Genomic DNA, 26,145 nt, shown 5'->3' on the forward strand with positions numbered 1-26,145 from the left:
ATGTTTTGGTAGCCTTTCAACTTATGAAGTTCTATTTTTTCCATCGCCATATAAAATAAATGATTGCATCCTAATTCATAAGATATCTGTATATAGTGTTGTATCTTTATAATAACATTGTCTCTGTATTTGCCTCTTGAGCAGGAGATGATAAAGCAACACTGCCGATAACAGACCCTGAATTCAGCCCAACTGTGAACCCACAAAGTTTCTGTACTGGAGTTTCTTTGCATCACCCTGCATTGATCCAAAACTCTGGGCCACTTATTGATATGTCTGACATCCGACCAGGAACCAGTAAGTTGTTGCCTGTATTGTAACTAGTTGAATGGCTGCTGCAGTGAGAACTGGAATAGAAAAACAGAAAATCCAGATGGATAGGGCTGATAGGGGGGGGGGGGGAGACATTTTACAACATATGGTTTATTCTATTGCAAAAGCTACAAATGGTATGTATCATGTTGGATGCTCAGGTTCTGCATATTTCGCATTAGATGGACAGATTGTTGAGTGGGTCCAAGGAGACCAAGGACTAAAGCTGGCCATACACTAGTAGACTAGAACGAACATTCATTCAAACATTTGTATTAAAATTAATACAAAAATCCTCTGTATATTTGATGACTTGTTGAATGTCATTCAAAAGTACTTAGAAATGTAGTTTGCAGTTACCATAACATTTTGGAACAAACGGACTTAACTGAAAGAAAGCCACATTCACTGATACAAATTTTTTGTTCAAGAAAATCCATCCTGCTCCTTCGAATTTTCTTATGACTAAGGTTGAAACCAAATGTAACGATTCAAAAATTGAACAAACAATCTTAAAACGACAACGTTACAAACAAAATTCTACTAATGCATAGCTAACTTTAGTTAAAGTGTCACTAAAGACATTTTTTTTTCGTTTTGGATAAAATGAAGAGGGATTGGAACTTGTGTCAGGTTTTATTGCTGTCCGTGCCCCCATTGGGGAGATTCACCCTCTCTATTTGTCCCGTTATCGAAAGTGAAAGTAAAAAAAAAATCACAAATTTTGTGTTGACACCAGAACAGGAATAGAGGGGAAATTTTTCCAATGGAAACACTAGTTCTAGTGACATATCTGCGATTCTCTCACTTTGGAGGGATTTCCTTTCTTCCTGTTTCGACTAAGGGACAGGAAGTGAAGGGAAATCTTTACTATGGGACACAGATGGCGAGAAACAAATCTCCCTTACTCCATCCAAATAGAATATAATGTTTTTGCCTTTAGTGACACGTTAAGGAAAGATGTTTGGGTCACAAAAATGATTTTAGGGAAGAAGAGTATACAAGCATATTCTAAGACAGAAAATCTGATAATATAGGCACTCTAAAACAAAATTATGAAAAATGATGAAATGTACAGTAATTATAAAGGACAAATAAAATTATGAAATCTCTCTTAACTAAACAGTAGTTAATGCCAAACTACATGGAGAAGAGATAAAGCCAGATTTCACAACTCAGCATTAAACGCCTAACTCATGATTGGGGGTGGCAGTTATGCCTAAGTAAAAAAATCAGTTTAATAAGCTTCAAGCATTGTAGTTTATGTATAAAGTTTGTTGTCAGCTAGCCTATTTAATTGCCCTAAAATTATTTGGCATTATTGCTTTGTGAAGTAAGCCTTGAAACGAACTTAAAGTGATATTAAAGACTTTCTTTTTTTAACATGTCATACTTACCTGCTCTGTGCAGTGGTTTTGCACAGAGCAGATCTTCACTGGTCCCTCACTGGCGTTCTTGGCCCCTCCCTCTTAACGACTGCCCACAGAGCTAGCAGCTTGCAATTGGGGCCAAGCAGGCAGCAGCGGGAGCCAATGGAGCACAGTTGGGGCAATGGGAGCACAGTTATAATTACTAAGAATAATAAAGTAACATTTATTCCAGATTGGGGGGGGAGCAGGGTTTTGAAGTTGCCCATTGGACTTTTGCCTTTCGCTGGGCCAAACCTATAGGGGTTAAAAGAGGATGAGCTTGAAAGACATCACTTACTCCAAACAATTATGTAACTAGGAGTGTAATTAATACTTGAGTTATAGGGATGAGCTAATGCTGTGTTTGTATAAACAATTATTGTAATTAATATAAAGGTGTGCATTTGTATATATTGAGTAGATATCATGGACCCAGTGGTATATTAAACATAAATCAAAGCATTATTTAATAAAATGTATTTTGTACTGTGTGGCTGATGTGAGTTGATAATGAGAGGCTTAAGGGCTGGTTTACAACGGAACTTGCACGTTCATTTAATCAGCACCCACAATTCGTTGGCACCCACACACTCTTAAAAGGGCAGTGCATGTATCTGCAGTTTGGGAAATGCACACAGAATACTCCCTTCCGTCACCACGTTTTGGTGTAAACAGGGCCTAAATATAGTGACATTTGTATGACATTAGCCATGATACTATTGTTGTAGTTGTATTTCAAAACGTCTTATAAGTTTAGAAAGTAGGTAACCATCTGCTGTATTTATTTTGTCATTATGTCTTTGAGAATTTAAAGCTGAACTCCAGGCAAATGTAAAAGACACATATTAATGCAGGTCTCTATTCAAGAGTACATCATCAAATGTATTTTTAAAAGTAAGCGATATAAGTACCTACATTTGATTATGTATTAGCCTCTTGCAGTCCCTGAGAGTGATAGAAAGGAGCTCATCAGTCTGTTGCTTCTTCTTTTACTGTCCAGTCACAGACTGGGGCAAGGACAAAACCTGTGTTACTAATGCTGGCCATACACTCCACGAAAAATCGTCCGAACGAACTTTCGAAAAACGAATGTTCGGTCGTGAGCGCAAACGATAGTGCCATCATGTAAATGACCGATAAATCGTTCAGTGAACATAAATAAAAAAAAATTTTTTTTTTTTTTTTTTACATATACCTAGTGCAGAAAGTTCGGACGGGAAACACATTAATCTTCCGATTTAACGTTTGTTCAGCAGAAAATTTCCAAACTTGTCCTTCGTTTTTTCGGCTCAAAAACGTCCCAAAGATTTTCGATTTTGTGGCCATTAACTGTTCAAAAAACAAAAGGTCTTTCTAAACGACCGAATTTCGGACGAATTTTCGTATAGTGTATGGCCAGCATTAGCTGCAGCAGAGAAAAGGTTGTGTAAAGCTGAGAACTAGATAAACAAAAACACAAATCATTTCACAGGTGAAACAGCTTTACCATATGTATTTCATTTGTGTGTTCAGCTGTTTGCTTGGAGTTCAGTGTTAATTGTTTTGCTTGTTTTTAATTTGCTATTGAGTGATTTTAGAATCTTTCCAGATTTGGATGGATTAGTATAGTATGATCGGAAAAAAATGTAATTGTACACATTTTAGAGATTTCACAGCTGCCATCTAGAAATTGCTTGCAAACTGCAACAGGAAAGAGAGTATGCAATAAAAAGTTACTAGTCTTTATGCACAGATAGGCCCAGATTCTCAAAGGAGATACGATGGCATATCTCCAGATACGCCATCGTATCTCTGAGTCGTCGTATCTATGCGCCTGATTCATAGAATCAGTTACGCATAGATTTGTATTAGATCCGACCGGCGTAAGTCTCTTACGCCATCAGATCTTAACTGCATATTTACGCTGGCCGCTAGGGGCGTGTACGCTGATTTACGCCTAGAAATATGTAAATCAGCTAGATACGCAAATTCACGAACGTACGCCCGGCCGACGCAGTACAGATACGCCATTTACGTTAGGCTTTTCCCGCCGTAAAGTTACCCCTGCTATATGAGGCGTACATGCGGCGTACCAATGTTAAGTATGGACGTCATTCCCGCGTCGAATTTTGAAAATTTTACGTCGCTTGCGTAAGTCGTCCGTGAATGGGGCTGGACGTCATTTACGTTCACGTTGAAACCAATACGTCCTTGCGGCGTACTTTGGAGCAATGCTCACTGGGATATGTCCACGGACGGCGCACGTCATTTACGTGGGGTCACATAACATTTACATAACACACGCCCATATCTTCCAAATTTGAATTAGGCGGGCTTACGCCAGCCTATTTACGCTACGCCGCCGCAACTTACGGAGCAAGTACTTTGAGAATACTGCACTTGCCTGTCTAAGTTGCAGAGGCGTAATGTAAATAGGATATGTTACGCCCGCACAAAGATACGCCGATCTACGAGAATCTGGGCCATAGTGTTAAATGAGATAATAAAAGGAATGGCGCAGTCACTTTGTATCAAAAGTTTAGCTGCTATTTCTTTATCCCCTTTATATTACATTTTTCTTCTGGTGTAGCATGTTTTATCACTTCTCTTATCAAATCAAAAAATGATTATCTTTTAGATCCAGTTTCTCGAAAAAGTGTAAAGTCTGCTCACAGCACCAGAAACCGATACTCAAGCCAATGGACACTCACAAAGTGCCAGAGTTCCACTCCTGCCCGAACTCTGACCTCTGATTGGAGGACGGTGGGGTCTCAACATGGCATTACTGTGACTGAGAGCGATAGTTACAGTGCCAGCCTTTCTCAGGATACAGGTTTGTTTATCAAGTATTTGCTAATTATGTTTTATAGTATACCTATTTCTCTTATAACATAGGGTACTTCCCAAATAGCCCTATTAAACTATCAGTTTAAATCAGTTAAATGCAGTCTAGGTGTATGAAAACAAAAGGTTTCCAATGTCTTATGTCTTTTCAGTTAATTTCTTTCTAAAACAGCTACAGCCTGAGTAGAAAAGCTTTTCACATACCAGCAGCTACAGTGTGTGAGTGGGACCCTTGCTCTATAGTGGAAAAGCAGTGGTCTCTATGTAGAGGTCCAACAAGCTCCCAGCTTAGCCAGAGCTATAACATGTGCAATCAGAAAAGCTCATGGGCCTTGCTGATTGCAGAGCTCTGGCCCTGACTCAGTAGGGGGTGTGTCTGAAGCAGGGCCATCGATAAGGCAGTACAGCCCGTCCTCCTGTATCGAGCCGAAGCCCCATAAGTTCAATGGCGGGGCTTGGGCACCTGACAAGCTGGTACAGCCTTATTGCTGAAAATGTATCACAGGTTATAACAAAGTATGGCACACAGCAATATACCCATTAAGACATTACTGGCTTTGCAAAAAACAAATTCTAGTCTAGTGTGTACAGATTTGACAATTAGTTTCAGTTACAGTTAAGGAGGTCTCGACTGTTTATCTTAAGAAGTCATACATTCATAAAGTGTCAATTAAGGTCTCACAATCAGTTTTTGGCAGCATGCTAGATGAGTAGTTACCAACAGATGATGTCAACCAGGATGGATAATAAGAGAAAAGAAATGGCTAGTAAGATCTTGTTGTAGTTAGGCGGGTAGAGCAGATGACCAACCATAGCATAGAGGAATGGGAGTACAATGGCTAGCTGAGGTCAATTTCTGGAAAATATCTCCAGTATATAATTTATAAAGAGTCTTCAAAGCGAATCCCACAGCCATTTAAAAACAGTGAGTGTTAGGGTTTATACATTTTTTTTTAAATATTATTTTATAGTGTTTTTTGTAATATATATACTTTATTTTAAAAATATACATTTATTATATGACAAAAGATTTCCAGACCACTATGGCTAAAGATACAGCCCCGATGCACTCAATTGCTCAGTTTGAGCTATTGCATTCTTTAGACCTTTTTTTTAATATCAGGCTGTAAAGAGATGTAGGAACACATGAAAAAGAACAAAAAGCTGCATTTGCTGAATAAAATAAAGTGTACACATTTTTATTAGACAATACAAAATATTACTATACAATACATCATATTTACGACTACCAGGCATTTAGCATTGCTGGAAGGATAGGTTAGAAATTACAGCCTACATACCCAACAACGTGTACGAAGCTTTTAATTTATTGTTCACGCTGTCTGGCCTACCCAGGGTGGGGACAGTGATTCAGAATTCGATGCAGACAGTAGTGCTGGGCAGGCATTCTCAGGAGTCAGGAACACAGAACAGAGCATGTACGCCATGCTGTGTGAATGTTTCAGTGTAAACTGTAAGGCCCCGTACACACGACCAGTTTCCTCGGCAGAATTCAGCTTCCGACCGAGTTTCTGGCTGAATTCTGCCGAGGAAACTGGTCGTGTGTACACTTTCGGCCGAGGAAGCCGACGAGGAGCTCGACGAGGAAATAGAGAACATGTTCTCTATTTCCTCGTTGTTCTATGGGAGCTCTCGTCCCGCCGAGCTCCTCGGCGGCTTCAGTGCTGAACTGGCCGAGGAACTCGATGTGTTTGGCACGTCGAGTTCCTCGGCCGTGTGTACGAGGCTTAATACTCTAAGGTATTTGCTTGAATCAGATTGCAAAACACTTCAGAGATTGCTCAGAACTGAGTCACGGTCCTGTCCCCCTGGACTGGCCAGGCAATATGAATTACTGAATAAACTAAATGTCAGTAATCAATATAATTAGAATGTTGTGGAATTTAGGCTTCATATTGGCACTGTACTCTAGTGAATTCCTTTCAGTATACACAGCTCATTTCTTTTGTAGTTCCATTGTAAACCATTTTGTCTCCATTATGTATTAGTGTCTCTGATTTGTCTGTATAGCTATGATGAATCCATTTTGTGACCATTTCTCTGTTCTCCAGACAAAGGTCGGAACAGCATGGTCTCGACAGAGAGTGCATCCTCCACATATGAAGAACTTGCACGTGCCTATGAGCATGCCAAGCTTGAAGAACAGCTACAGCATGCCAAGTTTGAGATTACAGAATGCTTCATCTCAGACAGTTCCTCAGATCAAATGACAACAGGAACCAATGACAATGGGGACAGTATGACCTCCATGAGCACTCCTTCGGAACCAGGCATTTGTCGCTTCACTGCATCACCTCCCAAACCACAGGACAGTGATCCAAGCAAGAATGTGGCTGTGCCTATCCCTCACAGAGCAAAAAGTATGTTCCTAGAGTTTCCTGAATTTATTTATTTATTTTATTTATTACAAGTACTTATATAGCATTGTCAATTTATGCAACACTTTACTTATATACTGCACATTCACATCAGTCTCTGCTCTCAAGAAGCTTACAATCTAAGGTCCCTAACTCACATTCATACATACACATACAAGGGCCAATTTAGCCAGGAGCTAGGTAAGCTACCAGCATGTCTTTTGGAGTGTGGAAGGAAACCGGAACACCTGGAGGAGACCCATACAGAGAGAACATGCAAACTCCAGGCAGGTAGTGCCATGATTGGGATTCAGACCAAAAACCCTAGAGCTGCTGGGAAGAAGTTCTAACCACTTCGTCCCTGTGCTGCCCCATGTGCTGACTACATACTTCTGTATACTCAGTAACATCTACCATTGATGTTCCTTTCAATTTTTGTGCCCCTGGTAGTTCATGTTTGATAGTGTAGTTCTCTTTACACTGGTTTTAACTAATGCAGCTGTACTGGCTTGTGCCCTGTGCCATGTGCCAAATTTAGGTAGAGTTCCTTTCCATCCTTTCACTGATTGCACATCTTATAAAAATGCCAATGAACAGGAAAAAAAGAAATTCAACTCTGTGCATGAAACTTCAGCAAATCTTTTAATATCCTTAATATATCACTTTAATAATCTTCACCTAGTTCATGTTTCAAAATACACAGGCAAACATAAAGCCTATATTAATCAGCACAACACAGAGCATATACTCTGTTTGCTCTAAATATGAGTTGGGCAATTTGGTTTGGGTCTGCACTCCCGCTGTCTTGTAGACCAGGGCACACATGCTTCTAGAGGAACAGAATAGCCCTGGGCATCCATTTTGTTGCTAATACCACTCTGTTGATCTGTAATATCGAAGTGGTGTAGGAATGCAAACACCCCCTTCACTTCCATTAATTCCAGCCCTGAAACCTATCTTCTTTCAGTGCTTTTTGGGCAACAAGTGAAAAGGTTGTTTGGTCTATGAAACCTATGTAATATTATAGAGCCAGGCATGGATCAGGAAATCCTGAAGGGTGTCTCCTGCTATTGTACAGGACAGCTGGGTAATATGCACTCCAGAAGACAGCGGGGGGAGTGACATCACAGGCTGGATTCCCCGCGGGATCAGACCCGGAAGTGGTGCAAATACCTGTCTCTGTAGAGGCGCATTGCGGTCGGTATTACTGTGGTTTCCAATTGATTTCAATGGGAAGGAGCGGTAAACACCCCGCTCTTATACTGCTCCAAAGATGCGGCTAGCAGGACTTTTGGAGCGGTCCTGCTAGTGCACCACTTCAGTGTGAAAGCCTTTGGGCTTTCACATTGAAGCCTGCAGGGCATGATTTTTTCAGGCGGTATAGCAGCTGCCTGAAAAACGTGCCAGTGTGAAAGGGGTCTTATAGTCATTTGTACAATTGAGTGATTTACAAATTGGTAGATCTCTACTAGCTGGAGGGTAGTAGGTGCTTGGGAGGAGCCCCTGAACAATAAATTTGAAGCCAGAGGAAAACTCTTGATTTACCTTTCCTTGCAGTTTATGTGGATAAGGATCCTTTTTTTTTATTTGGGATGCACTGCACTGTTTAATCCATCATCCAAAAATGGAAAGAGTATGGCACAACTGCAAATCTACCAAGACTAGGCTGTCCACTTAAACTGACAGGCTGGGTAAGGAGAGCATTAATCAGAGAATCAGCCAAGAGGCTCATGGTAACTCTGCAGAGATTCACAGCTCAGATGGGAAAATCTGTCCACAGGACAACTATGATGCCTCGTACGATCAGTTTTCCAGACGGGAAAACTGTGAGGAGAGCTTTTGGCCTGGAATCCAGGCCATGTATATGCTCCTCACAGTTTTTACGGCAGGAAAACTGCCCAAAAACCACCGGACAAAAAAAGAGAACCAGTTCTCTTTTTTCCCGACTTTTGCCCGGCATTTTTTGGCAGTTTTCCTATGGGAAAAACTGTGATGGAGCATACAAACAGCCGGGATTCCCGTCCAAAGCTACATCGCAGCTTTCCCGTCGGAAATCCTGCACGTGTGTACGGGAGATTTGTCATGCACTCCACAAATCTGGCCTTTATAGAAGAGTGACAAGAAGCCATTGTTGACAGAAAGCCATAAGAAGCCCCGTTTGCAGTTTGCGAGAAGACATGTGGGGGACACAGCAAACGTAAAAAAGGAGGTGCTCTAGCCAGATGAGACCAACATTTAACTTTTTGGCCTAAAAGCAAAATGCTATGTGTGGTGGAAAACTAACACTGCATATCACCCTGAACACACCATCCCCACCGTGAAACATGGTGGTGGCAGCATCATATTGTAGGGATGCTTTTCTTCAGCAGGTTCAGGGAAGCTGGTCAGAGTTTATGAGAGGATGGATAGAGCCAAGTACAGGGTAATCTTAGAAGAAAATCTGTTAGAGTCTGCAAAAGACTTGAGACTGGGGCAGAGGTTCACCTTCCAACAGGAGAACGACACTAAACATACAGCCAGAGCTACAATGAAATAATTTAGATCAAAGTATATCCATGAGTTAGAATGGCCCAGTCAAAGTCCAGACCTAAATCCAATTGAGAATCTGCGGCAAGACTTGAAAATTGCTGTTCACAGACGCTCTCCATGCAATCTGACAGAGCTTGAGCTATTTTGCAAAGAAGAATGGGCAACAATGTCCCTCTAGATGTGCAAAGCTGGTAGAGACATCCCCAAAAAGACTTGCAGCTGTAATTGCAGTGAAAGGTGTTTCTACAAAGTATTGACTAAGGAGGGCTGAAAACAAATGCACGCCACACTTTTCACATATTTATTTGTAAAACAAATTGAAAGCCATTTATCATTTTCCTTCCACTTCACAATTATGTGGCCACTTTGTGTTGGTCTATCACATAATATCCCATTAAAATACATTTACACCTTTGGTTTTAACATGACAAAATGTGGAAAATTTAAATTTCACTTTTTTCAAGGAACTGTAAGTGCAGTCCCGTGACTCAGAAGAGAACTATGGCAAAATCTTTATCCATACTTCTCTTTTAAAACACTTTAATTCTGACAGGTGTTGATTGCACAATCATGAGGTAGAATGTTGTTGGAAACATTTCCTATCGATGCTTTTTCATAGCACATTTTCACTACAATCCACCTAAACTTATGTATTAATTTTAGGGTTTGTCTAATTTAAAAAGTCATATTTTGGCTAACTGTTCTTATATACTGTCTCTTTTGTTTACAGGTGAATACTGCAATCTTCCACTGTATGTAAAATCTGATCCCCATTTTCGTAAGCCTGACCCTCATGACTCTTGTCCTGTAGTGCCTCCAAGAGAGGCCTCTATGCGTAATCTGAGCCGCGGTTATCACTCACGCCATCTGACTCTAGAGCCGGGTGCTAAACCCCCACCTGGCCTGTCACACCCAGCCCCATCTGGTGGGAACTTACCTCAACGGACTCTTCACATGGCTGGTGCTTCGGCCTCTGCTCCATCAGCCCCCACAGCCACGGCGCCATCTGCCCCCGCTGAACCTGCTGCCTCTGCCGGACCTTTAGAGAATCGTTTACCTGCCCAGCACAGCAAGATGGGCGGCTCCCGGGACTCTTTGCTGGAAATGAGCAATTCTGGAGGTGGCCGGGCACAGAAACAAGGAGCAGGAGCCTATTCTAAATCTTACACATTGGTCTGACACCCACCCCTCCCGACACTTCTCTCCCTACGTACTCACAGACTGCAAAATCCCTTCCCCCTGCGCAGTGTCTTGGCTGTATTTCTATATTTTGAAAGAAACATTTAAAAAAAAAGGACAAATTGAAAATTTAAACAAAAACTTGGTGATAAAAGACACATTTTTTTGTATGAAAAATACCTATTTTCTTCTTCAGGATAAAAACAAATAAGAAAAGAAATCTGTATTTTATCTGTGGCACATGAGAGTGAAGAGAAGAGAGAGAGCTGCATGCAGAATTCTCGGAGGTTGCCTGAGTGTGCTATATGTTAAGTGATTCTGAAGAGTGTGTGGAGACTGTGTTTCCAGGAATAAAGAAATGTATTCACATGGCGATGACATTCTCAAGAGGTTTATCCGTTTGTCCAAGAGCTTCAAAGTGAACCTGTCACCAAATGTATTATTCTGTATTAAGAGTTTTTTTAATGAATAAATCATTTATATAAATTGTTCTATTTGCACTATTGAATGATGGTGAATGCAAGGTGACAGGTGCACTTTATGAAAGATGAGTTTATGGTGTGTCTGGCACATGAGACAGATATTAATGTCTTTTTTTTAATGAGTGTGTGTATACTTTGAGAGATTTCATGTCGAGTTTTCTATGTCCCATATATACTATATTTTTTGCAGGAATTGCTAGATGTTCACGGAAAACAGCCATCATCTTCTACCTATATGATGAACTGATTTCATTTGTTTCAGTGTTCATTTTGCTCAGGTCTGGGTTTAGTTTAAAATGAGGGTTTCCATTCTGGAAAATATATACACTGCTCAAAAAAATTAAAGGAACACTTTGAAAACATATCAGATCTCAACGGGCAAAAATCTCATGCTGGATATCTATACTGATATGGACTGGGTAATGTGTTAGGAATGAAAGGGTGGCACATCATTTGATGGAAATGAAAATTATCCACCTACAGATGGCTGAATTCAAAGACACCCCAAAAATCAAAGTGAAAAAATGATGCAGCAAGCTAGTCCATTTTGCTGAAACTTCATTGCAACAACTCAAAATGGTCCTCAGTAGTTTGTATGGCACCCAAGTGTTTGTATGCATGCCTGACAAAATCAGGGCATTCTCCTAATGATCCTCCCAGATCTGGACCAGAGCACCACTGAGCTCCTGAACAGACTGAGGTGCAACCTGGCGGCACCGGATGGACCGAAACATAATGTCCCAGAGGTGTTCTTTTTGATTTAGGTCAGGTGAGCGTGGGGGCCATTCAATGGTATCAATTTCTTCATCCTCCAGGAACTGGCTGCATGCTCCCGCCACATGAGGCCGGGCATTGTCGTGCACCAGGAGGAACCCAGCGTAGGGTCTGACAAATCCAAGGATTTCATCCCGATACCTATTGGCAGTCAGGGTGCCATTGTGTAGCCTGTAGGAGGTCTGTGCGTCCCTCCATGGATATGCCTCCCCAGACCATCACTGATCCACCACCAAACTGGTCATGCTGAACAATGATACAGGCAGCATAAAGTTCTCCGTGGCTTCTCCAGACCCTTTCATGTCTGCCACATATGCTCAGGGTGAACCTGCTCTCATCTGTGAAAAGCATGGGGCACCAGTGGTGGACCTGCCAATTCTGGTGTTCAATGGAAAAGGCCAATCGAGCTCCACAGTGTCCGGCAGTGAGCACAGAGCACACTAGAGGACGTCGGGCCCTCAGGCCACCCCCATTAAGTCTGTTTCTGATTGTTTGGTCAGAGACATTCACACCAGTGGCCTGCTGGAGGTCATTTTGTAGGGCTCTGGCAGTGCTCATCCTGTTCCTTCTTGCACAAAGGAGCAGATACCGGTCCTGTTGATGGGTTAAGGACCTTCTATGGCTCTTTCCAGCTTTCCTAGAGTAACTGCCTGTCTCCTGGAATCTCCTCCATGCTCTTGAGACTTTGCTGGGAGACTTGGTAAACCTTCTGACAATGACACGTATTGATGTGCCATCCTGGAGGAGTTGGACTGCCTGTGCAACCTTTATAGGGTCCAAGTATCGCCTTGTGCTACAAGTAGTGACACTGACCCTAGCCAAATGAAAAACTAGTGAAAAACAGTCAGAAAAGAGTAGGGAAAAAAATGTCAGACACCTCCACCTGAAAAAACATTCCTGTTTTGGAGGTCGTCTCATTGTTGCCCATCTAGTGATCTAGTGCACCTGTTGTTAATTTGAATTAACAGCAAAGCAGCTGAAACTGATTAACAACCCCCTCTGTATACACCCCTCCCCCTCTGCTACTTAACTGACCAGATCAATATCCCAGGGGTTCTGATTCAAAAGTGTTCCTTTAATTATTTTGAGCAGTGTAGAATAAGTAAACCAGTACAAAGCACAATATAAAGTGCTGTAATTCTATAGTAACCATTTTTTTCACTGCTGTCTCAACAATGAAAGATGAATTGTTCTACAAGTACATGTATACTTTTAACACACACTTTCAAACCCACTTCCCCATCCCTATTCAAGCTAAACTGCACTAACCCTTGCCCCAGCTGCGGCTTCTCCAATGTTCAACGCCTGTTCTTTGAAAATCTCTTTGGTGGTAGCCTCATTTGCACATAGACATGAATGAGGCCATATACAGAGTCTTGATATATTGTGGATTGGAGGGGGGGGGGGGGGGTGCTGTAGATATTTTTTCAATGGACGGGCTGTTAGCACTAGAGGAAGCCATTGCTCTGCAGTGGAGGTACATAAGCAATTAGGGAGGTGGGATATGAATATGACTATTATACACTGTCCTGTATGCATTCTAAGACATGCTTGATTGTGATGAACTGCTTGAACAAACTGAGAGAATTTTTTAAATAAAATAAAAAAAATCATGTTTTTCACTTTAATAAGCTTAGCACCAGCTGTTTCCTAAGCGATAAAGAAACAGTTGGATTTTGAAAAAGCTGAGTATGTTAAAGAACAGTCCAGGCAAAGTGAATTTAAAGGATTGTGCGCTTATGATCAGATAACATGCAACCCCAAGCAAAACTGATTGATGATGCTCTTTTGCAGAGGCGTAGCTTGAAGCTTGTGGGCCCAGATGCAAAAGTTGACCTGGGCCCCTCCATTACCACCCACCACTTCCACCGTGTGTGCAGATATATCCACCACATGCTAAGATACTCAAAGTGGCTTAAGAGTTTTGATTTCCCAGAGTTCCTCTTTACATCAGAGGACAGTGATTACCGCTGGCAGAGCTCCTTTCCCATCCTAGCACTGTATACATCTCCCACACTACACAGGGCTGAAATCGCATTCCTTTACACACAGTCTGTCAGTCTACACAGGGTGTTTCTGGCTTTTATGTTGCCCTTCTGATCTGTGAAATTCTCTGGTCAGAACGCCAGTGTAGTCGCAGTAGGCAGATACACCCTGTGCAGATCATGGCTAACTAGCTGTGTTGTAAAGGAATGTGATTTCAGCCCTGCAGAGGAGGAGCAGTATAGAGTGCTGTAATGGGAAAGGAGCTCAGCAGCTGGGCATAGTATCCAGGGCAGAAAGGGTGGTCAGGGGGCTTTGGAGGGGGGGTGTAACTTAGATCTGGGAGGGAAAAGCCATGTAAAACAAAATCTGTCCCTTCAGGGGCCCCCTGAGGAGGTGTTAAGGGATCTGTTTTAGCTATTTCTGAAGGTTTCTCTGTGAGTCTTGGGGGAAGGTCACCTCCAGGAGGTGTGTGTCTTTTCCCCAATTGTCAGGAAAGTGGGGTAAGTGGACATCCCCAGGTGGGGGGTACAGAGAATCCCAGCTGGTGACTAGGAGACACTGAGCAGTGTCTTACCTCACCAGTGACATCGGTCCCATTGTGGCTATAGGACGGCACTCTCCTCCTCTAGCCTCACTAAGCATGGTTACTGTAACAAGCCCCTTGCTCGCTCGGGTCTACTGCTGCTATTGGATCAGATTGCAGATTGCAGATCGCAACGTCTGATGGTTCGGTCAAATGATGCTCCGGGATTCGAACTACAGCTATGTGCCATTTGAATCTAGTTGTGATAGCTCAGAACAAACAACAGGCAGGGTGTATGTAAGTTCAAACAGGAATCCCTCTTTATTGGATGCACACACACACTTATACATTGCAGTTTTAACACACTGCTCCCACAACCACTTTCCTATTGGTCAATTGTAAAGTACATTGTAGTTCTCAATTAGGTCCTCTTGGCCATGCAAATGACTTGGGTCAGCAGGGATTGGTCCGATTGCTTGAATAGGAGGACTGATATGTGTAATGACACAGAAGCCCCAGGGGGTAATTAAAGTACATAAACAGTCAAACACAGAACAATGTTTTTCTTCAAGACCATGGAGCCGCCTGGAGGGGGGATTAGCCTTAAGGCAGGGCAGAAGACCCACCACTGTGTAATAGATTCAAAGGAGAAATACTTTAGTATTCCAAGGTTCATGACAATTACCATTCCATGTTGCCAGCACACAGCACAGTCCGGATCGGAGCTGGACTTTGTGGAGGATATGATAATATGACAGGGAGGCTGCTGGGGCCCCCTGGAGCTAGGGGCGGGGTTGCTATTGTGACCCCTGCAACCTCTTATGCTACACCCATGCTCTTTTGTACAAGCTCTTCCCCTTATTTCATGTGATTATTTTAGTAGAAGTTATGGCTATAATGCTCTTCTGGATACATTATGGGGTCTGCTGAGCTATTCTCACCTGAACAAAAGGGAAAGGAATGGTAGCATGTTTCTCAAACTATGGGACCTTCTAACTCATCTCTTGCACTCTTTCCTCCTAAAGTTCTATTTTTGAATTCAACCACAAATGTCCAGGCATGAGGCACAATTCACAAAGCTTTAAAACAGAATGAAAAACTCCCATCTTTTACAGCCAATGAAGCCACCATATGGTGCTGCATGTGATCAGTTATGGCATTAACCATTTAATGTCTTGACAGTTCGGTTGAGAACAGAAGCAACTATGACAGTTATTTACGGCATACCCTTAAATGTAACTATTGTATGAAGCCATTCAATCAATGGGTTTAAAGCAGTAGTAAACTCAGTAAAGAAAAAAAAATCCTCCTGAAAGGCAATGTTATAATGTGCTAGTATGCATCACATACTAGCACATTATGTGAAACAAAGCCATCCAGCGGCACGCTGTAACCCACTGACAGGGCTTCCATCTTTACCCGGTCTTCCTTCTGGGTTGGCGGGCTGCGGTCCCTTGATTGGACAAGCTGCAATGACGTCACTGCTGCACACGAAGACGGTGACGTCAACGGCAGTTTTACAAGTAAATATCTCCTAAACAGTCCACGTTTGAGAGATATTTACTGTACCTATATGTACAAATCAGCCAAGGGAATTTCTCCCACTTTAATTCAGCGTTAACGCCTGGATCTTCATTTTTAACTGAAAATAACTGTCACTGAAGATAAGAAAAATGAATTCTGGTGTGTTAGCTTTGAGTAGTGAGCCTTTGGACAGATCACATTACCTTGAACAGATAAAAAAAAAAAAAATAGATAAATCGTCACATTTTAATATATTTTGAGCCTTGGAGCCTTTTGAGAATCTGAGTTTCATAATGTTAAGTTCAGAAAAAAGATGGCGCACCAGGTTTGTGCATTATCCTTAGATGAGTATATTAAATAACAATATAAAAACTAAATCATAAATATATGTGAAATAAACTGCAATGTGAGAAGCCTTTAAGTGATGGCCATGGCTCTGATGGCTACAGTCTCCAAATGATGAAAGAGAGGACACAAAGACCACCGATGGCTGACGCATTTCGAAGGATAATCCTCTTCCTCAGAGGCTCTGATGATGAAAGAGAGGACACAAAGACCACATCTGGCTGACACGCTTCGAAGGACAACCTTTCTCAGAGGTTTTGATGATGAAAGAGAGGACACAAAGACCATCGCTGGATGAGGCGTTTCGAAGGAAGAAGGTTATCCTTCGAAACGCCTCAACCAGCGGTGGTCTTTGTGTCCTCTCTTTCATCATTTAGTGACTGTGGCCATCAGAACGATTGCCATCACTTAAAGGGGTTGTAAAGGTAAAAAAAAAAAAATTCCCTAAATAGCTTCCTTTACCTTGGTGCAGTCCTCCTTCACTTACCTCATCCTTCGATTTTGCTTTTAAATGTCCTTATTACCTCTGAGAAATCCTCACTTCCTGTTCTTCTGTCTGTAACTCCACACCGTAATGCGAGGCTAGAAGGAGAGTCAGGACGCCCACTAACACACAGCTCCTTTCTCTATCTGCAATGTAGAGAGCTTCCTGACTCTCCTGCTCGCCCCCTCCCCCCTCAAGGGAGGGGGCGAGCACGACACTCCACACCAGGGAGAAAGCCTTGCATTACTGTGTGGAGTTACAGGCAGAAGAACAGGAAGTGAGGATTTCTCAGAAGAAATAAGGACATTTAAAAGCAAAATGGAAGGATGAGGTAAGTGAAGGAGGACTGCACTAAGGTAAAGGAAGCTATTTAGGAAAAAAAATGTTACCTTTACAATCCCTTTAAAGGCTTCTTACATTGCGGTTTCTTTCACATGTTTGTGAGTAATTTTTATATTGTTATTTAATAAACTCATCTAAGGATAATGCACAAGGCTGGTGCGCAGCAAGGCCTGAGACATTATTCATTTCGAACTGTAGACCACCTGATCAACATACTTTTTGCACAAGAGTGTTTGTTTTCTGCTATGGTAAGTTTAGCCCTGCTTATGATTTCAAGGAAATGTTGTTGCTATGTAAGTGGTTGCATCATTAAGTCGCAATGTTTTGTATAATCACTTGTAGTCAGAATTAGGGGCCTCTTGCAATTCTTCTAGGCAAGACCACAGCTGTGCTGCTTCCGTCTCATGCTCCATACAGGTAAGAAAGACCCCAGTGTGCTCACAGAGAGAACAGAGCCATCTCAGATTTGGGACCATTTCTAAAATAGGATTAACAGCTATAACAGGAGTGTAAGTATTTGGATAGCTGCATGCAAAAGATGATTTACATGATGAAAAGTATTCACTCTGCAGGCACGATTGAGTCGCTGTCAAAAAATGCTGCTGACAAGTATATAGTACTGGCACTTTAAAAAGTTTAAATGCACTGTACATGTAAAAAAATGCTAAAAAATCTTAACCAAGTACCTAATATTTTTTATTTATAGGCTGTGATTACATATGTATACAGAGGCCAGCATAACTTCATATTATATATGCAGACCCTGCTTTATGTGGATCCTTTTATCTCACTGATAAAGTCTGCAGCCTCCAATAATAGACTCTCCTCCGCTGAAAGCAATGGGAAGCTGCTGGTTCCCACAGTTAATCGCGCCCACTCGCATTTAATTGCTCATGCAGCGATCACATGCACAAGCTCAGCCTTGGTTGCAGCCAGTCTGTGTCCAGCAACAATCACTCGCAAGTGATCGCTAGATGAGTGATTGCATGCGAGTGGGTGCACTTTAGCTGCGGGAGCCAGCAGCCTCCCATTGCCTTCAGTGGGGCTGCCTCTCACTGCCGATAGTGGGAAGAACCCCCACTCGGGTTCTCACATCTAATCTCCAATGAGGTGCACTTGCAAGTATGAATGCACCATAAAGTGTAACAATAATTCCCTCTAGATGAACTGTATATATTGCAAGGATTTTAGAAACTTTGTAGCATATACTGTACCTACTATTCTCTGTACTGAAAAAAAAGCTGTTTGCTTCACCATTTCCTTGGTCAGACTGAGTTCTGAATGGAAGGGTCAGCCCACATTATAACCACCTGAGAAAATCTCATACTGTGTTGTGGTGTCAGGCACATGAGAAAACAAGGTTCTGGTTTCTATTGACTTCATCAGTGGTCTTCAAACTGTGGCCTGGAGTCTAGATGCAACCCTTTGTTTGCCTTTACCTGGCCCTTGGGGCACTATCCCTCCCACTGATGTCAACAATGGGGCATTACTTCTCCCACTGACACTAACAATGGGGTACTATTCCTCCCACTGACACTAACAGTGAGGCGCTGTTCCTTCCACTAACACCAACAATGGGGTATACAGTGTTTTTGGAAAGTTCTTACAGCCGTAATGGAAGAAGTTTGGAACCAGCAGGACTCGTCCTAGAGCGGGTCACCCGGCCAAACTAAGCAATCGGGGGAGAAGGGACATATGGAGGTGGCAAAGAACCTATTGGTCACCCTGCCAAGGCTCCAGCGTTTCTCTGTGGAGAGAGAAGAACGTTCCAGAAGAGCAACCATCTCTGCAGCACTCCCCCAATCAGGCCTGTATGTTTTGACAGGAGCCCAAGTGGAGTCTCCCAAAAAGCACCTGAATGACTTCCAGACCATAAGAAACAAAACTCTCTGGTCTGATGAAACAAAGATTGAACTTATTGGCCTGAATAGCAAGCATCATGTCTGGAGGAAACCAGACACTGCTCAACACCTGGCTAATACCATCCCTACAGTGAAGCATGGTGGTGGCAGCATCATGCTGTGGGGATGTCTTACAGTGACAGGAACTGGGAGACTAGTCAGAATTGAGGGAAAGTTGAATGCAGCAATGTACAGAGACATCCTTAATTAAAACCTGTTCCTATGCACTCTTGACCTCAGACTGAGGCGAAGGTTAATTTTCCAACAAGACAACAACCATAAGCAAACAGCCAAGATAACAGAGGAGTGGCTATGGGACAACTCTGTGAACGTCTTTGAGTGGAGCCAGAGCCTAGATTTGAACACGATTGAACATCTCTGGAGAGATCTGAAAATGGCTGTGCACAGACGCTCACCATCCAACCTGATGGAGCTTGAGAGGTCATGCAAAGAAGAATGGGAGAAACTGCCCAGAAATAGGTGTGCCAAGCTTGTAGCATCATACTCAAAAAGTTTTGAGGCTGTAATTGGTACCAAAGGTGCTTTAACAAAGTATTGAGCAAAGTCTGTAAATACTTATGTACATGGGATTTTTTTTTCACTTTTTATTTTTAATAAATTTGCAAAAGATTTTAAACAACTTTTTCAACATTGTCATTATGGGGTATTGTTTGTAGAATTTTGAGGAAAATAACGAATTGAATCTATTTTGCAATAAGGCTGTAACATACCAAAATGTAGAAAAAGTGAACCGCTGTGAATATTTTTTGAATGCACTGTAGATCCTGCCACTGACATCAACAATGGGCCATTATTCTTACCGCTGACACCAACAATGGGGAATAATTCCAGCCAAAGACACCAAAATGGGGCACTATTTCTCCCCCAAATAAGGGAGCACCGTTTACTTTATATAGTTGTATATAGGCTATAGTGTGCCCCGTAAATCCTGAGTGACAGACAGTAAACTTTTGAGATCCCTGGTTTACATAAACAGCCTCACAAATGTACTTGGACAATCTGAGTTGAAAGATGTAAACTGGATTATCCAAATTGTAATGTCACAAAGGCCTCTACCCTTGTTCTCCATAAATCAAAGCCATTGGTTCTAATCCTTTTCCACTGGGAACAGTTGTGAATGGAATGTGATGGGTAACTTTAGACATCACATATGGAAAAATCATGAATCAGACACCACCTAAATAAACAATCCATGTTCTATAGAGGAATCCAGTAGTGTATAGATCCATTAACAAGGCACGCATTAAGGAATATCTCAACAAAAATGAAACTCCTATTGCAGGGTGAACCTAAGACTTGGTGTAGACTTCAGAGAACATCGGTGAACCAATTTTATTGCTAATAAACCTTTCATCCAGCCTCTAAATTATTGAACTATTATTATGAATAATCAGAAATACGGAAAAGTAGTGGGGAAAAAAAAGCAGTTATGGGTTTAACTAATCATGTTTTCCATATTCATTCTTCATGATCTACATAACGGGAGTTGGGACCATTGGCAGGGATGTGCCCTTTGCCTATTTAAGCTATAATGAGTCCCTCTTTCCTATCACAGAAACTTGGGTGATTTTAATTCCAAACTCCCAGAAATGCTGTGTTTTTGGATAAGACCCATGTTGTGCATTAATTTTGTGTTTCTTTATCCTACAGTATGTCCTTATTTCAGATGCACTCCAGGGTTTTGTGGCCCTGTGCATTCCTTAGAGATAATCGATAGATGGATTTTAGGATACATCAAGTGAAAATACCACTGGTCCTTCAAATCGGCAAATTATGTCTCATGAAAGTTGTCATGCATTATATGTCAAAACTGCCTACTGTCTGTAAATTTACCAACCACCCGTAAAACAGCAGCACATTTTGCAAGATAGCATCAACAAAAATCTCAGGTTTCCTTTGATATTCTGTAGGTACTATGCATGCATTGTTTATATTCTAACACTTCCTCTGAGATTTCATAGTGGATATATTTGGTTGTGTTACTGAAAGGGTATGCTAAAGAGGTTATGTACCCCCTATGGCACTCATTTCTGTAGAAGAGAAAGGTTTTTGAACATACTGCCTGCTGTCTTGGATTCTTCTCTTTAGAAAGGGGATGGACATGTAAAAAGTAACAACAGTGCTGGTGGCTAGCCCTCCATTATCACCAGCACGGGTTGGTATAGTAGCTGGCTTTCACCTGACTCCGATTCATGCCTGAGCAGCCAGTTATGCTCTAGTGAATACTTGCACTTGACATCACAAAGCTGCTCTTTTATAGCGAAGCAAAACAGCAAGAAAAATAATACACTGCAGCCTGACTCCGTGTGGCTCCATGTATTTATGGTCACATTTATTGCTAGAATTATATTTATAATTCTTATCATTTAATAGAGTTATGAACAGGACTTGTTTGTGATTTTGTGGACATAATATAGTACAGAATACAGGACTTGTAGTCATAGACTGTGGGTTATATGCAGGTACCTTGGGGTGATTGGACATGGGAACAAAAATTCCTAGGGCTGCCCCTAGTGTACACTCATATAACTCTGTCCACTCCATGAAACTCTAGTTTCTTAGCATTAGGAGTGATCAAGATATGGAGGGAGAGGACCCATGTCATGTACTGTACTCCCAGAAAAAAGTAATTTACAGGTAAGTAAAAAATTCCTATCATCTTAATTACAGTACAGGGTACAGGACTTGAATTTATAGACCAGGGATATGCAATTAACGGACCTCCAGCTGTTACAAAACTACAAGTCCCACCATGATTCTGCCTCTGGGTATCATGCTTGTGGCTGTCAGAGTCTTGCTAAGCCTCTTGGGACTTGTAGTTCTGCAACAGCTGGAGGTCCGCTAATTACATATCCCCGTTATATACCATAGGACATCCCAAAGAAATAAACTGAGGGGCAGGTAACAGCTTGAAGCACCTTGCAGTAAAAGCTGGCATCAGCTGTAGCCTGAACATATACCTGCTATAACTTGGAGAATGTATGAACAAAGGACCAGGTAACAGCCTTGAAAATGCTTGATGCTAAAAAGCCCAGTAAAAATCAACAGCCCAAGATTGAACTCTTGCGAGGGAAAAGGAGGAGCTTGGTTCTGAAGAGTCTGATCCACCTGGCAATGGTGAAGTGGTAAGTAGGATGCTCTCTACAAGAACCTACAGGTAGTCTGAAAATGGACTTTTGCAAACAGAGGCCATGGTAAGTAGCAGTGGCGGCTGGTGCTCAAAATTTTTGGAGGGGCGCAAACGGGAAAAGAAAACAAAAAACAATTGCAGCCTCACTGTGTCCATCAAATGCAGCCACTGTGCCCATCAAATGCAGCTACTGGGCCCATCAAATGTAGCCACTGTGCCATCAAATGCAGCCACTGTGCCATCAATTGTCACCACTGTGCCATGCCATCAAATGCAGCCACTGTGCCATGCCATCAAACTCAGCCACTGTGCCATCAATTGTCACCACTGTGCCATGCCATCAAACACAGCCACTGTGCCATCAATTGTCACCACTGTGCCATGCCATAAAATGCAGCCAGAGGGGGTGGCGCTCCGGCGCCCTCTATGGACGCACCGCCACTGGTAAGTAGGTAGACCCTAATTCCCCTGACCACATCCAAGCAGTGTAGAAAAATGTCCTTGTCATGTTTTAGAGCAGAAGAGAGAGAAAGGAGAACAACCTTAGCTAAAAATTCAGATTTAGGTCTTATGACCACCTTGTGCAAAAAAAGAAAAAGTAATAGAGCTACTAACTTGGAAACACACCTATTATAATAGGCATCAGGAAGGCAACATTACAGACAAGGTCCTCCAATGTAATGTCTCTAATTGGATCAAAGGGGAGTTTCTAAAATACATAGGGCACAAATTGAGATTCCAAGGTGACTCAAGATGTTGAATTTGTGTATTTAAATGAGCAGCTCCCTGAAAAAAAAAAAAGCCTTGATAAGGGATTGGGAGGTGAGAGGTTTCTGAAGGAGAATGGATAAGGCTGATACCTGACCCTTAAGGGTACTCTGAGCCAAATGCTGGTCTAGACCAGAAATATCAAGTCAAAATTTGGAATTAACTGAATTGTGCTTTGTAAGTTGAAAGACAATGTTGTGGCTGAGAAGCCCTTCAGGAAAAGATCATCTAGGTACCCTGTAACGAGTTATCTAGGTCCCCAGAAGAGCCAGAAGGGGAGAAAGCACATTTGTGAATACTCAGTTTGCCAAGTAAAGCCCAAATGGTAGTGCTACCTGCAAAAATTGTTGGTCTGCAACAGTAAAAACAAAGTGTTAAGGTGCTGAAAAAAATGGGAATGTGCATGAAGGCATCCTGTAGGTCTACAGATGCAAGATTTCAATATAATGTAAATAACAATGAACTTACAACCTAACTTTCTCAATACCCTTCTGAATCACGCCAACTTCTTGATTTCAGCCATATATACACAGCTTCTCTCTTTGTCTACCCAAAACGTAGAGGGTTGAAATGTAAATTTGACAAAAAACGTCCCCACTGAAAACCCCTTGGACAAACTCATAAAAGGCTTCCGAACAACTACCTCAGCGAACCTAGGTGAAAATATGGAGTGGAACCAAGTTTAAAATAAAAGATAGGGCATACACTCCCTACTTTGTCTAGAAAAAAATCTGGACAAAGTACATCTCAATGCCCCTAGTTGAGGCAACTCAATCTCACTTTGCCTCCAGTCCTGCCAACATATACCATCTTTTGGATCCAAGTCAGAATATACAGTGGGGAGAACAAGTATTTGATACACTGCCGATTTTGCAGGTTTTCCTACTTACAAAGCATTTAGAGATCTGTAATTTTTTATCATAGGCACTCTTAAACTGTGAGAGATGGAATCTAAAACGAAAAATCTAGAAAATCACATTGTATGATTTTTAAATAATTAATTTGCATTTTATTGCATGACATAAGTATTTGATCACCTACCAACCAGTAAGAATTCTGGCTCTCACAGACCTGTTACTTTTTCTTTAGGAAGCCCTCCTGTTCTCCACTCATTATCTGTATTAACTGCATTTGTTTGGACTCGTTACCTGTATAAAAGACACCTGTCCACACACTCAATAAAACAGATTCCAACCTCTCCAAGACCAGAGAGCTGTGTAAGGACATAAGGGATAAAATTGTAGACCTGCACAAGGCTGGGATGGGCTACAGGACAATCGGCACGCAGCTTGGTGAGAACAACTGTTGGCGCAATTATTAGAAAATGGAAGAAGTTCAAGATGACAGTCAATCTCTGGGGCCCCATGCAAGATATCATTAGTGGGGCATCAATGATCATGAGGAAGGTGAGGGATCAGCCCTGAACTAAACGGCAGGACCTGGCCAATGACCTAAAGAGAGCTGGGACCACAGTCTCACAGAAAACCATTAGTAACACCCTATGCTGTCATGGATTAAAATCCTGCAAAGATTAAAAATGTCGTCATGGATTAAAATCCGCCTTGACAGGGTCCACCGTCTCTCACAGTTGAAGAGTACCTACTGTATGATAAAAATTATAGACCTCTACATGCTTTGTAAGTAGGAAAACCTGCAAAATCGGCAGTGTATCAAATACTTGCTCTCCCCACTTTACATAGTGTTGGTCAGCCACATTCTACACCACATGACCCCTTCTTATTGCTATGTGGCTTTTAACCAATCTGTGACCCTTCTACAAAAATCCCAGTGGCTCCCTGACAAACTTGACAAACTCTCTGCAGGCTCCTTCTTCATTTTGATTAATACATTGTCACTTGTCAACAGTTTCAGCATCAGACTCCCTAACACAACATCTCACAATGTCACCAACAGTAAATTACAATAATTGATTATGTTCCAGTTGTGCTCCTATATTTTGAGGTTTATTTTTTTCCCTCTCTTTTTTCTTTGAGTACATTGAAGTCAGCTCCCCATGTCTCCAAATCCTACTTTTCTGTTAGACAGGAACAAATGATTGATGTTTTTAAATTAAGATCTCCGTTTGTATTCTATGTTATTGGGCCCTACTAAATGCAATGCCCAGATCTGTTTTGCTTTGAATTCTGTAAGAGCCGGTTCACACAGGGGCACGACTTTGGGAGGCAACTTGGACACGACTTGAGTATGAATCATCAGGCAACTTACAAGGCAACTTCAAGTGGCCTCCGGGACAGTACAAGGCAACTTCAAGTGGCCTCCGGGACAGGAGGCTTTTTAGTGGCCAATCAAACAACAATCAGCTCTGTGGGAGGGAGGGGTTTGCCTGAGAAATGTATGTTATCTTCCTGTATTGTTGCTTCAGTTAAGACAGTGATCAGACTTCTGAGGCGACTTCCATTGAAATCAATGGGTACAAGTTGCCTACAAGTTGCCTAGCAGTCGGATTGAAGTAGTACAGGAACCTTTTCTGAAGTTGGAGCGACTGCAGTAGTGTGCATTAAGACGGCTCCATTCACTTACATTGATTTTCTCAACCACACGACTTGGGACAACTTGGGGCAACTTCAAGTCGGATCCCAGGTCGCCCCTGTGTGAACCGGCTCTAATTGTTTATAGATAAAATATTTTGCAATAAAATATAATTAATCTAAAATAAACTATTTTGTACCTCTTTGAAGTAACATAGTGGACTCAAAGGAGTTGGGTTGCCCCTTCATTGTGACAAGGGCTTCTACGCAGGCTCAGTGGACTAAAGAGTCCAAGGCTTGAACTTAGTTTTGAAGTTGTTGCCTGGGGAGAACAAAAATGTTCCTTTAGCTAACCAGAAGTAGTAGCTGTAGGAATACAAGGCTTATGTTTCTTCTTGTAGGGTAGGAGCACATCACATCCAGTTCCTTGATGAATATATTAATGCATTTACCAAATAGATGTTCACCATCAAAAGGCATGAACAGAAGATGCTTCTTACAAGCAGGCTCAGAAGACCAAGCTTTTAGCCACAAATTCTACACATATGCACAGAGATAAAGGACATTCTAGAGACTTGCCAAATTACATTTTCTACATCGTCAAAACACAAAACAATAAAGCCGGTTATAGACGGTTGGAATCTAGGCCAGTTTGACTGCCTTGTATGCACAGGCTGAATGTATCCAAGTTGATAATCAATCGATCAACTTCGGTACAACTGGCCTGTCAGATTTTATATGTGATT

The 26,145-nt window shown here is 41.9% G+C and overlaps 1 protein-coding gene across 2 annotated transcripts in view; it reads left to right on the forward strand.

Annotated features, from left to right (window-relative positions):
• The window catches only part of DSCAML1 (DS cell adhesion molecule like 1), a 395,567-nt gene extending 384,447 nt beyond the window's left edge, over positions 1-11,120 (forward strand). The window contains exons 30-33 of one of the 2 annotated variants that reach the window (XM_040325463.1): positions 142-297; positions 4,339-4,533; positions 6,617-6,925; positions 10,182-11,120. In XM_040325463.1, coding sequence (XP_040181397.1) covers positions 142-297; positions 4,339-4,533; positions 6,617-6,925; positions 10,182-10,630 — 1,109 coding nt within the window. In that variant the 3' untranslated portion in view covers positions 10,631-11,120. The remainder of the gene's footprint in view (positions 1-141; positions 298-4,338; positions 4,534-6,616; positions 6,926-10,181) is intronic. The other variant, XM_040325464.1, reaches the window with a different exon arrangement.
• The last annotated feature ends 15,025 nt before the right edge of the window (positions 11,121-26,145 follow it).

The sequence above is a fragment of the Rana temporaria genome, chromosome 10 (genome assembly GCF_905171775.1).
Source record: "Rana temporaria chromosome 10, aRanTem1.1, whole genome shotgun sequence".
NCBI lineage: Eukaryota > Metazoa > Chordata > Amphibia > Anura > Ranidae > Rana > Rana temporaria.